The sequence below is a fragment of the Thunnus albacares genome, chromosome 2 (genome assembly GCF_914725855.1).
Source record: "Thunnus albacares chromosome 2, fThuAlb1.1, whole genome shotgun sequence".
NCBI classification, from domain to species: Eukaryota; Metazoa; Chordata; class Actinopteri; order Scombriformes; family Scombridae; genus Thunnus; species Thunnus albacares.
This window is the reverse complement of record NC_058107.1, coordinates 271,849-287,099: the sequence shown is the minus strand read 5'-3', so window position 1 is coordinate 287,099 and position 15,251 is coordinate 271,849. Positions and strand designations below refer to the sequence as shown.

The 15,251-nt window shown below is 39.9% G+C and overlaps 2 protein-coding genes across 2 annotated transcripts in view; one reads left to right on the top strand and one right to left on the bottom strand.

The window, feature by feature from the left end:
* Positions 1-6,789: 6,789 nt before the first annotated feature.
* Positions 6,790-8,596, top strand: LOC122966797 (2-oxoglutarate and iron-dependent oxygenase domain-containing protein 2-like; the record flags this gene model as incomplete). The annotated part of the gene is made up of 3 exons (XM_044331126.1): positions 6,790-6,928; positions 7,712-7,836; positions 8,273-8,596. Coding segments are annotated over 3 exons (588 nt in total), but the record flags the coding sequence as incomplete, so codon positions are not given.
* A 46-nt stretch (positions 8,597-8,642) lies between these two features.
* Positions 8,643-15,251, bottom strand: part of slc4a5a (solute carrier family 4 member 5a) — a 37,269-nt gene continuing 30,660 nt past the window's right edge. The window contains exons 22-26 of the mRNA XM_044361788.1: positions 15,067-15,135; positions 14,458-14,631; positions 13,238-13,411; positions 12,754-12,812; positions 8,643-9,619 (exon numbers count right to left, since the gene is read on the bottom strand). Coding sequence (XP_044217723.1) covers positions 9,454-9,619; positions 12,754-12,812; positions 13,238-13,411; positions 14,458-14,631; positions 15,067-15,135 — 642 coding nt within the window. The 3' untranslated portion in view covers positions 8,643-9,453. The remainder of the gene's footprint in view (positions 9,620-12,753; positions 12,813-13,237; positions 13,412-14,457; positions 14,632-15,066; positions 15,136-15,251) is intronic.

Below are 15,251 nucleotides of genomic sequence, written 5' to 3'. Positions count from 1 at the left end.
TGATGTCATCTTTACGTAAAACGAGAGTACGTAACGTAACAGCTGCTCAACAGCGGCCGCTGTGGCCACATGAAGCAATAACAGGATACTTTTCAGCTATTTTCTCTCAAACACACTGAGGTCAGGTCCTGTCAGTCAGTACAGTTCGGTGGTAAAGCATTTCACTGCAGATCTCTGGTCTCTGGTCTCTGGTTCATGTCCAGATGCCTCCTCAGTGAGATTTACACCATTTCTCTGCAGACATTGTCAATATTTCATCACCGATGTTAGTTGTTAGCAGGAACAGATGTCTTCTAGCCCACAGACTGTATAATAAACAAGGAATTTTAATGTTTTAACACCTTCTGGCAGTTGAGGCTCTCCTTTGTAACCTTGTTGAGCTCTATCTTCTCCACCTTTTCCCCTCCTGCTCGTCCAGGCTGCAGCCCTGCAGTCATACCGAGGTGTCAATAAAGGTTTAATGGCCTCTTTCATGGCTCGACTCACACAGCAGAAGCAGCAGCTGAGCTTCAGCGCCGTATGTTCATGATTTATTTTCACCGCTCCGTCGAGTTTCATGAGAGAAGGTTCATCCAGGCTGCAGCTTCATCTTCTCACAGTCACTGATTCTTCATGTGTTAAATTAAAATGAGTTGAGGTGTTAGTTCACTGTTAAATGTAGAGATCAGAAAAATCTGTGACGTCTTGCACATATTTTAATGTGCGGCACATAACACTGCACCTACTGATCATTTTCATTATTAATTAATCTGTCGATTATTTTCTCAATTAATTGATTGTTTGGTCTATAAATTGAAGCCAAGACGACGTCCTCAGATGTCTCGTTTTATCTACAACTCAAAGATCTTCAGTTTACTGTCACAAAGACTAAAGAAACCAGAACATGTTCACATATGAGAAGCTGCAATCACAGAATTTGGAGATTTTTTTCTTTAAAAAATGACTAAATGATTAATCGTTGATCAAAACAGTTGGTGATTAATTGAATAGCTGGCAGTTAATCATTACAGTCTGTACAAGGTGCTTCTACTACAGTAATGTGTGGATGTTGTGTTTTATGGTTGAATCATAAGCAAAGTTTGTCTTATGATTTATTTCATTTTCCTGTCATGTCAACTTTACTGAAAGTTTATATTTTCTGTGTGTTAAATATTGATTAACTAGTTAAATAAAAACAAAGAATGATGGACGTGGTGATAGTAAGCCAGTCAGGTACCCTGTTGTTGTTGTTGTTGTTGTTGTTGTTGTTATATTTTGACTGAAGATTCATGACCAGGGGTCCGTTTCACAAAGCAGGTTTAGTGAAAACGCAGAGTTTGTTAACCCTGAAATGAGGGAAACTCTGAATTTTCCGTTTCAAAAAGGGAGGTAACTCAAACCAGAGAAAGAGGGATAACTCTAGCCTGTTTCACAGAGAGGGGTAACTTAAGCTCTCGGTCAGTTACCGTAGCAACAGACTCTATGAATCTAACCTGGTCGGGACCAGGTTTTTCTCAATGAACCTCGAGTTTCTCTCAGTCTCCGCCCTCTTTCAGAGCCACACACTCCATTTGATTTCCTCATTCATTCAGTCAGCAGGCGAGTTCTGCCGTCTATCATTTAAAAAAATCATTAAAAAGAAAAAAAAAAATCAGTTAGTATATTAGAAGCCCATTAGGCACAGTAACATTTTTCACAAACATGGCATGTCCTTTTGATAACGATTTCGTGGATGAAGGTGCAGCATTACTGCGCAGAGAATTAAATATTCGTTGAGAGATGGTTATCAGACCGCGCATAGATGTTCTAGCATTTCTAGACAATTATCTTTTTGAGCGGTAGCGTTTCACGTCACAGTCCATCATCTACATACACAACCTAATCCGTCCTTACATTTGCAACATTACCAATCGTAGTCATGCTCTCACATCCCAGCAGATATTGTGTGTTGCGCTGCGTTTCTTTGCAAACGGAAGTTTTTTGTACAGTGTCGGGGCCAGCCACTGGCCTTCCTATAGTCTGGCTTATGGCCAGCTCCTCTGCCTCCGTTAGAGGTGGCGGTGCTGGACCACCACCCGTTTTACGGACATCTGCCTTCTTTCTGTTGGCTGAGTAGAAGTCTGTGTTAATTTAAATAGGATTAATTATTTAACAGAACATGATGTAGATGAGAAGACATTTATGTGTGTGAAACCAGCATTATGTTGGGGATAAAACAGCTGCTCAGTCAAACAGCCACTTAATATTTACTTTACAATGTAAAACATGATCAAAATGAGGTTCCCCCATGAGATTATGCCGAGGTCTCACCTGTTTGAACAATGTTTTTATATTTCATCCTAAACTGCTGCCAAGTGCGCTTCTCCCTCGCGGGATTGGACCTAAATGAAATAAATTCATAGGCGACCATTCAAGCAGTTTTCCTCTGTAATATTATTGTGATTGCAAAGGACTACATTTAAACTTACACATTGACCCGAGCAGCGATGTTCTCCCACGCCGTGTCCCTCTCTTTTGCAGCTGCAGCGGTGTTTTTGAAAACATGTTCAAACTCGCCGTATTATCGCATTAAGATTTCTAATTCTAGTGGGGTGAAAAACGCCGCCCTCCTCTTCCCCGTTGCCATGGTGACTCGTTGAATCAGGGCTCCATTGATGCTGGCTTTTTATAGTTGTGGTGCACGCGCTTAACTCCAGGTGAAACTACTGACTACTGAATAAACTGACTCAAATCAGCTGTTCTGGAACCGGAAACTCAGAGTTTCTTATCTCAGAGTAGGTCAACTCAGAGTTCAGGATTAGACTCAGAGTTTGTTGAACCTGCTTTGTGAAACGGACCCCTGGAGACCCGTTAAAGCTGGATTTCAGTTTCTGATGTCAGAGGAGATTGTTGATAGTTAAGTTTTACTGCAAACCTTGTGCTCTTTATCACAGGGAATGAATACATGTAAACAAAGAACAGTCGTCTCATATTCAGGAGAAACTGTTACCTGGATGTAACTCCAGTTGTAGAAGTACTTGTGTAGCTCACCATCACTCTGTATCACAAATAATAATGGAGAACGTAAACAACAGTGGAACAATGGTGGAAGAAGTATTCAGATCCTTTACTGCAGTAAAAATACCAATACAGCAATGTACAAATACTCCATTACAAGTAAAAGTACTGCATGAAAAGTCCTACTTATGTAAAAGTACATAAGTATTATGAGCTTGATGTAGTTAAAGTATTGCAGTAAAAGTACATAAGTATTATGAGCTTGATGTAGTTAAAGTATTGCAGTAAAAGTAATGGTTTGGTCCCTCTGACTGATATATTATTATATATGACATCATTAAATTATTAATAGTGAAGCATCAGTGTTAGAGCAGCATGTTACTGTTGTAGCTGCTGGAGGTGGAGCTAGTTTACACTACTTTATATACAGTTAGCTAGTTTAGTCCAGTGGTTCCCAACCTAGGGGTCAGGCCCCTCCAAAGGGTCAGCAGATAAATCTGAGGGGTGGTGAGATGATTAATGGGAGAGGAAAGAAGAAAAAACAAAGTTCTGATACACAAATCTGTTTTCAGTTTTTGGACTTTTTCTCTAATCTTTGATTTTTGCTGAAATATTGGATCATTTGAACATTTATTGAAATGAAAGCATGTGAGAAGTTTAGAGGGAAAAATCACTATTTGGTGGAGCTGTTAACAACTCATAGACATGTGAAATGTGACCCCGACTACACACTGCTTTTTGTAAGACGTCAAAAGACAAAAAGGTTGGAAACCACTGGTTTCATCTTTAACAATGTGTTGTATTTTAAAAGCTTGTTATATTATCCATTGTGTCAAATCTTCATCTGAAAAGTAACTAAAGCTGTTAAATAAATGTAGTGGAGTAGAAAGTACAATATTTCCCTCTGAAATGTAGAAAGTAGCATCACATGGAAATACTCAAGTAAAGTACAAGTACCTCACAACTTGTACATCAGTACAGTACTTGAGTAAATGTAGTGAGTTACTTTCCACCACTGGTAGAGAATATACTTAAAGCACATGATGGCCTGATCACTTGATATATCTGTAAAGTGTTGCAGGGATGCCATCAAGAGTCAGATCTGATGATGAACTATAAATCATCTCTATATCTACAGCAGAACTTCGAGTATAAATCACCTGGATTTGTTGAGACTTTAACTTCGTAAACTTGTCATGTTTGTCTATATCAGATCTATTTACAGGATTTTTAAGTTTTAAGATTTATGAATGCAAATGCAAACAGCAGAAAAGAAGTCAGGGGTCAGGGGTCAGTCTGACCCCTGACTCAGTCTCAGTACAACTAGAGTCAGTGAGGTTAAATATACATGCAGTTTGCTTAATGGCCACCAGGTGGAGTCCTACACTTCAGACTCCTTATCCGTGTTCCTTCTACTCCTTCCTCTTTTTCCTCCAACAAACTTCTTCCTCTTCTTCTCCTCCTTCTTCACCTGAATATACCTTTTGCACTTCCATCTTTTCATCCCTCTTTCCCTCATCTTCTCCATCTTACTTGTCTTTCTCGACCTTTCCTTCTGTTCCCTGCATCTCCTCCCCCTGCTTTCTCTTCTCCCAGTCTTCTCTTTCTGGTTTTTTCTTCCTCCCATCTCTTTTTCTCGTCCTTGTCGCTCAGCTTCTCCTTTCTTGTATTGTATTTTCTCTCGTCCTCCTTCATCTCCTCTTGTTCCGCCGTTTATTCTTATCCTCAGTTTTCCTAGTTTTTCATCTGCAATAATGATTTTTATTATTGATTTTCTCAATTACTAGAGAAGTTGTTTGGACTATAAAATGTCAGAACATGGTGAAAAATCTCTATTACTGTTCCCCGAAGCCCAAGATCAATAACCCCGACCCTGATCAACAGGAATCAGAGATTTATTTTTATTATTGACAGTTTGTTTGCTAATTTGAGTGCACGCATTCTGGTTAACATTCTGTCATTAATATGTCTTGCTTGCATTAAATCATGCTTTACTACCGGTGAAGATGGCCTCTGATACTGCGGCAGACAGGAAGTGGACGAGGCCAACAGGAAGCACCAGACGGGAGTCTGCCTCTCAGGATCCAGTTAACTTTAATTGCTTTACTTTTCTTGCTTTGACAGTTAGTTGAGCTGTAAATAGTTTCTTGATTTAAATCTTTGTTGAGATGAAGGTTAATGTGTGATATAGAGTTAATTGTTTATTGTGTGTATAAACCTTCCGTCATGTCAGTTTTATTGAGTTCAGTTGCTGTTTGTTTAGTGAACCTCAGTTTGAGTTAAAGGCTCGTTTTTGAAAGTACTTTTTTCTAATTTTCCTATTTTTGTATTTTGAAAAAATAATTTGTTACGTTGTTAAGTTGTAAATAAATAAAATAGATAAAATAGGACTATATTTTGTTTTACACACCTGGTGTTGTTGAGCCTTGCTGCTTATTTCCCGACAAACACACAACAGATTAATTCTCAGGACATTCATAGAAAACAAGATGAATAATTTTCCGTATTTAATTGCTATGGTTCAGTTGTGTTTGTTTACAATATTCCCTCCTGTGGCAGAGTATTTACATATCATAAAACATGCCTGGAGGGGATCTTCTTTTAAAAGCAAAACCATATTTAGTTTTTTCAAGCTTGGTTTTCAGAGAGAAGTTTAAATATGATGCATTGTGATTCTATGCAACCATAACATAAACATGCTGTTATACTGTAACAGTCTTTGGCTCGTCGTTGTTCAGACTGTGCTGTGATGTCTGCAGAGAGAGCCGCTATTATATAAGACGTACCAGCCGCTCCATCCTCATGTCCACCGTCTGCAGGTCTTTACTGCAGCAGCCACCACTGATGCTTTCATTTAAGGGGACCAATTATGCTCATTTCCAGTTCTATATTTTTATTCTGGAACTCCACTACAGTAGCTCTGCATGATTCATAGTTCAAAAAACTTATACTGGCCCTCAGTTCAGCCTCTGTCTCTAACAGGCAGCCTTAGTTCCTGTCTCTTTAAGGCCCGCCTCCTGATGAGCCCGCTCTGCTCCGATTGGCCAAAGCCAAAAATGCCACTTCCTGCTGTGAAAATGACCCGGATGAAAACATATTGCGCTCACTCTATGGAGCATGCTCACTAGACTTCCGCCGGCCGAGACGGGTAACCGCCGGTTTCGCCTTCTGACTAACTTGAATGGGGATAAAAAATTAAATCATGTTTCTCTTCTAGACTTTCAAAATGTGAAATGAACCATTTCATGTTGGTTGTGACCCTCAAAAAAATGCATCTGCTGATTTACAGACATGTCTTTAACATGAAAGTCTACGGGAAAAAGTCATTTTGGGCCCAAAAGCATCACATGTTGTAATTACACGGTTTGGCCACCATGTCAAAAACCCTGCGCTGTTCCTGGAGGCTTGATGTTAAGTTAACGCCGATGCAAACCCAACACACCTGATTTATTGCTTCAAATTAAAAGCTTTTAAATGACTTAATGACAGGAGTCAGTGATTTGTTATTTGAAAAACATTCACAGCATGTCAGCTCAACTTGAGTCATGGCTTGGCATGACTACCCCTAAAACAATGGAAAAATACCATAATGTTATTGGAGCGGAGCAGTGAACTCGTGCACTGTGCGTGGAGCAGATGACCATATAAAGAAATCTGTCACGAGCCGACATCAGCTCGGGCTGAAAGTAGAAAAAAACACTGGAAACCATCTACTTCTACATACCTTATCTGACACTTTGGCCATGTTTAATATGAACATCTGGCATTGTAAAAACATATTTATGACTGAAAATAATAATAATGTATGAGTAACAGCTCGCTGAGACAGATCTGCTCTCTGACTCTCCTCAGGAGTCCGACCTCGCTCCAAAGTTCAAGCAGATTGTTGAGTTGTGTCGCAGCAGCGACGCCAGTGAAGAAGGTCTCTTTGACTTGTTGAAGGAAGAAGCAGGTGAGCTGCAAAGTGCTTTGATATCCTCTCAGTGGGTGAAGTTCCAATGAGAAGTAGATCACTTTGAATACACAGTGGCTGTTATAAGAGCTGCTTTTCATAGTTTTGTTGACAACAAACAGGATCCGTTATGCCACACAAGGCTGAGTTAGAACAGAAAACAAGAAACTGAAAGCACTCAGATGTTTCCGAGCCTCAGTATCACTGTTTGATATGGAAATAAATTCAGCATATTACACAATTTTCTGACTGCTTTGAATCAGTTTTCACAACAGTTTTCTTGTGGGCAGCTCTGCTACATGATGACTTCACCGCCAGACATTAAATATGTAAGGCAGAAAAAATCTTTCTTTCTCTTTGATTGCTGTCAAAACGCTGATTATTATCTTACAGTGCAGCATATTTAACTTATAAAATGAAAGTTTTCAAAATGAATTGCACAGTTTTGCTCATGAAATCACCAACGCAGACTCTCTTTTGATGAAATTAGTTTTCCATTTGAGAGAGCAGTTTTCATTTTGTGTGCTATATGAGATGTGAAGTCGAGTATTACGAGTTTTGTGTTCAGAGCTTTGCTTGTTGAAGCTCAGTTATGAAAGCTGGAATAGTGTCAACTGTATTTCAGAAAATGTGCTTAAACAATTGAGTTGTGAGTCTAGTTGGTAATTTCATGCATTATTTCATCGTGCAAGGACGGAAGTCGTGGATCTGGTGTGTTTATATTGACATCATAGTTACTTAAAATGATGCATTGCATCTTTGATTTATTGCACCGTCTTTAAGCTCCGAGGGTGTATCGCTTCCCTGTGTTTGAGAAGAGCTTCTGCAAGGAGCTGGTGGAGGAGCTGGAGCACTTTGAGCAGTCTTCAGCCCCTAAAGGAAGACCCAACACCATGAACCACTACGGGGTAAAGTTTCCATTTCTACTGGCTGAAACACCCTTAAAACAGCATTTAATCACTGCTCAGTCATTCAGATTTCATCTTCATTGTGCCGTGGCATTTGAATGTTTGGCTTGCTGTGGTCCCATCAGTCATAAAGTATCTGGAAGTCCATGAAGTATGAGAGGTGTATTCCAGGCAGGTACATGCAGGGACTTTGATGATTTTTCCAGGAAAGTCAGGGAATGTCGGGTTATTTCACAGCATTCTTTAAAACATTCATTGCGTTCTGTGATTTTAAGCCGAGCTTCAGTAAAAACCTTAAATTAGGAGGCTATAAAATGTTAAAGCTCTGACTGAAATATGTATAATCATGAGAAGGTCAGAGAACGAAACATGAGGGCCGCATCATCTATAAATCATTTTATTCATGATCTACGTCTCATTTTCTCTCTCGGTCCAGATCCTCCTGAATGAACTGGGCTTTGACGAGGGCTTCATCACGCCTCTTCGCCAGCAGTACCTGCATCCGCTCACCTCCCTGCTCTACCTGGACTGTGGGGGGCGCTGTCTGGACAGCCACAAGGCCTTTGTGGTCAAATATGACATAAATGAAGACGTGGACCTGAGCTACCACTATGACAACGCAGAGGTCACCCTCAATGTTTCCCTGGGCAACGACTTCACTGAGGGCAACCTTTACTTTGGTGATATGAGACAGGTGATCATATGCTGTAATACTGTCATTACTGCTACTACTGTCACTGCCATAGCTGTCGCAGCATAAAAATCACAATGTTCAACACAAAACAACACATATAACATAACACACATAATTTAGAATATTTTTAATTACATAAATTATATCTGTCAATTCAAGAATATCCTATATGTGTGTGTGTGCATTTCTTAATTGTTGTGCTGGAAGTTAATTATATTCTCATACAGAGTCCATGAGAGGAAAAACACAAACATAAACCTGCAACATAAACATCAGGACTTTTGGTTGTTTCTTTTTGTAAAAGGAGAGCTGGATCTCTGGGATCAGAGGCACACTACAGCATCTTCAAACACACCATAAGACAAATATGCAGCAAACAATAACATAATGAAAAGTCATGGCTTTGTACACTTGATTTTACAGTTTCATGTAAATTAGTTCTGTTATTAAATCAAAAGCCTCAAAATCAAACTCTGTACACAGAGGCTGATGTGAAATGATTTTATGTACTGATTTCAAGTTTAGTTTGGATTTAGAATAATTACAACAACAGTACAATATTAATAGATGCCTATTATGTATAAATATGATCCTATACAGCACATACAGATAAATATTTCCTTTCTCGTTATGGCCATTTACATCATAGACATAAATAAATAAATAAATAAATTCAGTATTTAATATTGTATTCCAAGAAAGATTTCTCATAAATGCACCAGTTTCAAAGCAGATGCAGCTTAAATGTTCTGGTTCAGTCCTATTTCAGTCTGTTCAGGTGTCAGTCTGCACACAGCTGGCGGTCTGTGCCAGCTCGTACCGTCTGCGGCTCAGCGGCGGCGGCGGCGGCTCTGTGCAGCGTCCTGTAGTCTGCTCACACCTCACTGTGCGCTGCTCTGTCAGCAAGACATGGAGTCTCTGCTTTATAACGTGGTCTCGCTGCTCATGTCCCGGGGCCGGTGGTGGTCGATGTCCGAGTCGTAGTCTGACTCCATCTCGATCTTGACCTGGGGCACGGGGCAGGCTATCCCTCGGCCCATAGGCACGGCCGGAGACGACGGGCAGGAGATCTTCAGGTGGAGGGTGATGCTGAGGAAGGGCAAGCTCCAATTACCATACACACCCACAGCCAAATACACTGAGGGTTGGAGGGTGGAGGCCGGGGAGGGCAAAGGAGCTCAGCCACATGGCATGATGACAACAGCCAGAAACTAGCAGCTCATGACAGCTGATGAGAGACGACTAATTAACTAACTAACGTGTTAGAAAAGCTGCTGCATTGATTGACTGGAAGGAAAACTCGTCTTATGGCTGAGAGTAACTCAAGGATTCAGAGTAAAGCAGTGATGGATGGGAGAAGCTGGGAAGTAGGAACATGTTTGTTGCACTTTGCAAACATTTTTAACAGAACACTGATGATCAATTTCATCACTTGTCTGAAATTAATTTCCAAACTGGAAAATGAGGTTTTGATCATTTAGACTGGAATTTGTCAAATGTTTGTCTTATTTGAACAATAATGGAAGAGACTGGGCTTGTTTTTATCACACTGGAAATTTAGAATCAGGTTCAATTTGTAAAGAGTAACAATGGAGGAAAGTACTTTAACTCAAGTACTTTACTTTACTACAACTTTGAGGTACTTGAGTATTTACATTTCAGAGGTAAATATTGTATTTGTACTCTGGTACTTTGTGCTTAAACATGCAGAACTCTATTTGGAAGCTCAGTTAAGTTTAAGTTAAGTTTCTTGTACTTTGCCAAACTAATAAGTTTGTGAGGCATCATGATCAATGCAGGCAGAAAGAAAAGTACATTGTATATTTTTTTGACAGCAAGTCACAAAACAAATTCATAAATATTTTAATCACTTAAATCAATTCCAAACCATGCCTCTTTCAAAGCAATGCAGACATGATAAGTAATTCCCACAAAGGAAGAAAAGAAACACCGAGGCCATGAAGGTAAATGTTTAGCATGTGCTGAATAAATTATGGCTTCATCAGCTGTTCGGGGGAGGAGAGTTCAGAGAAGCTACAGTAGGATCGAGCTACGTTTCACATGCAGGTGTGGCTGATTTGCTAAAGAGATTCAGCACATGGAGGAAAAAGAAACAACCAAAACAATGATGCTTGTTGCATGTGGATGATGATACAGTTGTGTTTGAACTGGTCTAGAATAAATCCTCTAATTCTACTGCTCCCAAATGGACCAGATGCACCAGAGACTAAACATAACACACCTCAGGTTTTATTTCTCTATTTAAAGTCCACACACACTGTATGTTAATCTAAACAAAGAGCAAACTATACAGCATGCATTTCCATTCATCACCCTTCAGCTCACAGTCACTGCCTTTCAGAATAAACTAATACACATCAAGGAAGAGTTACAACATGTCCAGTTGTGTGTACAGAGGGCAGCGCAGTGCACATACTGTGAGACATTTAGCACATGACACAGGAAGAGTAGCAGCAAGGATTATACAGTTAACAGCATTACAAAGTTCTGCATTGCCTTAAAGTGCATGGAGAGGAGACTGAATGTAATCACACCTGAGCCCAAACATGAGGGACGATGAAAACACAGTTAAATGTTCATCGGTTGTTACATTTAATCTGAAAATCTGACAGTGAAGGAAGGAATAAAAGAGTTCTGAAGGGCACTGTGTTGTTAGAGGGCATGTCATAAAACTAAAACAGTACACAACATTCACAACTAGTAGTTTCTTCTTCATGGGGGGAAATATTAGAGGAAACTAAATATAATGCAACGCAACAACAAAATAAGAGCTAAGTTTAAAATCAAATAGTCAAACCAGAATAAAGTTAATGTTTGTAGCCATCATTTAATTATTGGAGGAGACATTATTGATCTTTAAAGGGTTGATTCATCCAAATCACACAGAACATATATATTTATATATTCTAACCTCCCTGAAGGTCCCCAGATATTTAAAGGAAAATAAAGAATAAGACATTTATTTTGTTCTCACTTAAAGGAGCAGTATGTAAGATTCAGTGACATCTGACGACTCCCCCCCTTCCAAGTGTAGAGGAGAACCTACATGTTTGTCCTTTCTGGGCTACTGTAGAAACATGGCGGTGCAACATGGCGCCCCCGTGAAAGAGGACCCGCTACCTCTATAGATATAAAGTCTCATTCTAAGGTAACGAAAACACGATTCTTATTTCCAGGTGATTATACACTAATTAAAACATGAATATTATATTCCATTTCTGCTAGAGGCCACCAAATCTTACACACTGGTCCTTTAAATTAAACTCTATTTATTTGCTTTTTTCTTGTGAAATACATATTTAAGCTGTTTAGGGCTCTAAAAATCCTCACAATTAATTGTCATAGAAGAAAAAAAGCTCACGTTTCTTGTGACACTGCTTCATTTTAAGAGCCCACAATCCAAAAGAAAATGTGAAAATGGTTAAGGCTCTAACTAGCTGGTTACTGACTGGTTTTGACTGGTTTATCTTTCTATTGCAGCTACTGGACTCACCTGGCTGTTGGTGGGAGGAAGTGGTGATGTGTTGTCCATCTTTATATACAGTATATACAGTAAAAATGACTCTGCATTCTGTCTATACACACTGCTGACCAGTGGAATTTAGTCTGTGGTGCTCAAACCATTTAACAAATAAAAAAGCAATGAGCACTCTTTCAGACAGAGCAAAGAGAAGAGTTATATTAAAAGCCTTTATTTAGTCAGACATATTGGTTAAAACATTTGTTTTGACCTCACAGGGTTTCCGTTCACTCTGAATAAATACTGTTTTCATTGGAACTGCTTTCTATTTCAGAATGACAGAGTGACATATTGAAAAATAAATAATATATATATGTTTATATAATGTATAATAAATAAGTTTTAAATGCTGTGAGCACCACAAATGAAATTCTATTATACATCCGTTGTATTGCCGTAGTGAGTCCTCGTCAAACATGACTTGTTTTCTTTTTTTTTTGTTTGTAGTTTGGGTGAACCAACCCTTTAAATGATTATATTTACTGTGCATGTAAATGTTCACATGCACTCACTTACAACAGGTGCTTGTTTATGGCTGCGTGATGGATGGTGTGTGTGTGTGTGTGTGTGTTAGAGAGCAGCGTGTGTGGCGGCAGGCTGGCAGTAAGCTCCCCAGTGAGACTGTGCAACATCAGGATAGATGAGATCTTTGTAGGGGATGTGCAGTTTGAGGACACAGTACCTGCGATCCAAGTCCGACTCTGAGCTGGGAGAATGGTTTGAGTAGGAGTGGAACTTCTCCTGCAAGCAAACACACACACACAAACACACAAACACACACACACACACACAAACACACACACACATGCACACACACACACACACACACACACACACACACACACACACAAACACACACACACACAAACACACAAACACACACACACACACACACACACACACACACACACACACACAAACACACACACACACACACACACACACAAACACACACACACACACACACACACACACAAACACACACACACACACACACACACACACACACACAAACTCACACACACACAAACACACACACACACACACACACACACACACACACACACACACACACACACACACACACATTAAAGACTCAGATCCCCCTTATGATTCATTATGATTCATTTTTCCTGCAGGGGGCAGCAGAAGCTCAAGTTTCTCACCTCTTCCTCGCTGTTGTCTGGTTTGGGCCTCTTCTTCTCTTTATCCTTCCCCTTCTTCTTGTCGTCATCCTTCTTCTTCTTCTCTTTCTCCGGCAGCAGGTCGTCCAGCCAGGCCAGGTCATGCTGGGAGAAGACCATGTCCAGCATCTTGCGGACCACCATCAGACCCAGGATCTGAGGGTTAGAGATACACCGACACACAGGCCTCGTTTGTACGTCTTATTAACATTCATGTCATAACCAGGTTATGATCTGCACATGATTTAGCTGCATGGCATTTACAGATGACATTAACATGAATCACTGGTAGATATACACAGTGAAATCAGATCACTTCCTCTCCTCTCCTCATGTTTACACTATTTAAAATTGACATTAAACCTTCATTCATGTCATGTTTCTTGCCGTGCACTAGCATCACTTTTGATAAGAATGTTTCATTTGAAAATGCTGGTTTGTTCAATATAAGAAAGATGATTTCTGGCTCTATAGTGTTTAGCAGCAGAGTTTAGCAGCAGCACATCTCTGTTTGATCCTTGGATGAAGCCTGGATTTTATTCTTATTATCAAATTATATCCAACTTTCTTCACATCCATCATGCATGTTAAAGCAAAAACAGCTGCTTCTCTTCCTCCACACAGACACAACAACACAGGATCCCTCAACAATAGATACTATATCTATAGATCTATCTATAAATATACAGAGATACTCTTTGGACGGGGCAGTAAAGTTTTAGCGCCTGTAAAGGAAATCAAAGACCAAAGGATTGAATTATCATTTTAATGTGCAGAGTTTTGCATGTGTGCATGTTTCTGAGAGAAGGAATGTGTCTTTGGAGGCCAACTCCTCTCTTTTAGGCCCAAATAAGGTACCTTGGAGTAAACAGAACATGTTAAGGGGTCAAAGGCCACATATAGTTTGGGGCTCTTATATGTGGCTCTTATCTAACATACATGTGCATGTAAATGTTTATCATAAGTTTGTATGATTTGACCGATCGATGATCATTTCTTTGTCTCTGAAGACTATAAAAAGGTCAGTTTGACTTTGTATAGCGAGACGGAGGAATGAGTTCTGTCTCCTTGTTGATTAATAATAACTTCATTAATCTTCAGATTCTGTGCTTTTATTTCTGTCTTTGTGTCCAGTGTTTTAGTAGCAATTCCACTACAATCCCCTTAGCATAATATAAATAACAGTCTCTTCTATCACGTACCATAACAGGGAAGATGATAGCCAAGAAGGTGGATTTGAGGACCCAGAGCACAGCCAGACATATGATCTGGATCAGCGTGAACAGGTGTACCCGCCTCAGAGGAACATGGCGGAGGAAGGAGAAGTCGGGCTGGTGCTTGGACGGCATCATGTACAACTTAATCCTGTCCCAGAACTGTGGATGGAAGCAGGTGGCAGAAGTGGAGGAAAAGGTTTGAAAGGCGCAGGTTAATTCCATGCAGACCAGTGCTATGAATGATTAATCCTAAATTATTTGGAGGGGGATTTGTATGCTCTGGAGGAGCACCTGCTCACCCAGCCCTGAGCTTTAGGTTGTTAAAATCATCAAAATGCCACTCTGTTACTCTAGATATCGCTTATAATGAGACATCTCGCCATCAGAAACACAGTCCAGGCACCCACAGGTACACTTTATATATTCAACCCAGGGTTTCACTACCAACCATGTCTGCCTGCCTGCTTGTTAGATTACTTGGCAGATTTAAATAAGCTGATTCCTGCTTGCTGTCAAACTGTAATAAGAAAGATGTCCAGCCCCTATAACTCAATTTATTATGATAAATAAGATCGCCATCTGGCGACATCGTACCTGGATCCCACTGAGGGAAGCTACGCCCATGTAGAGGAAGACACCATACAGCACAGGCATGGGGATGAACTGCACGTGACAGAAAGGACAGAAACTCATATTATTATTATTATTATTGTTGTTATTCATATTATTATTAATATTGCAACAATGCAATGTGTTTAAGTTGCTAAATTGCCTACACT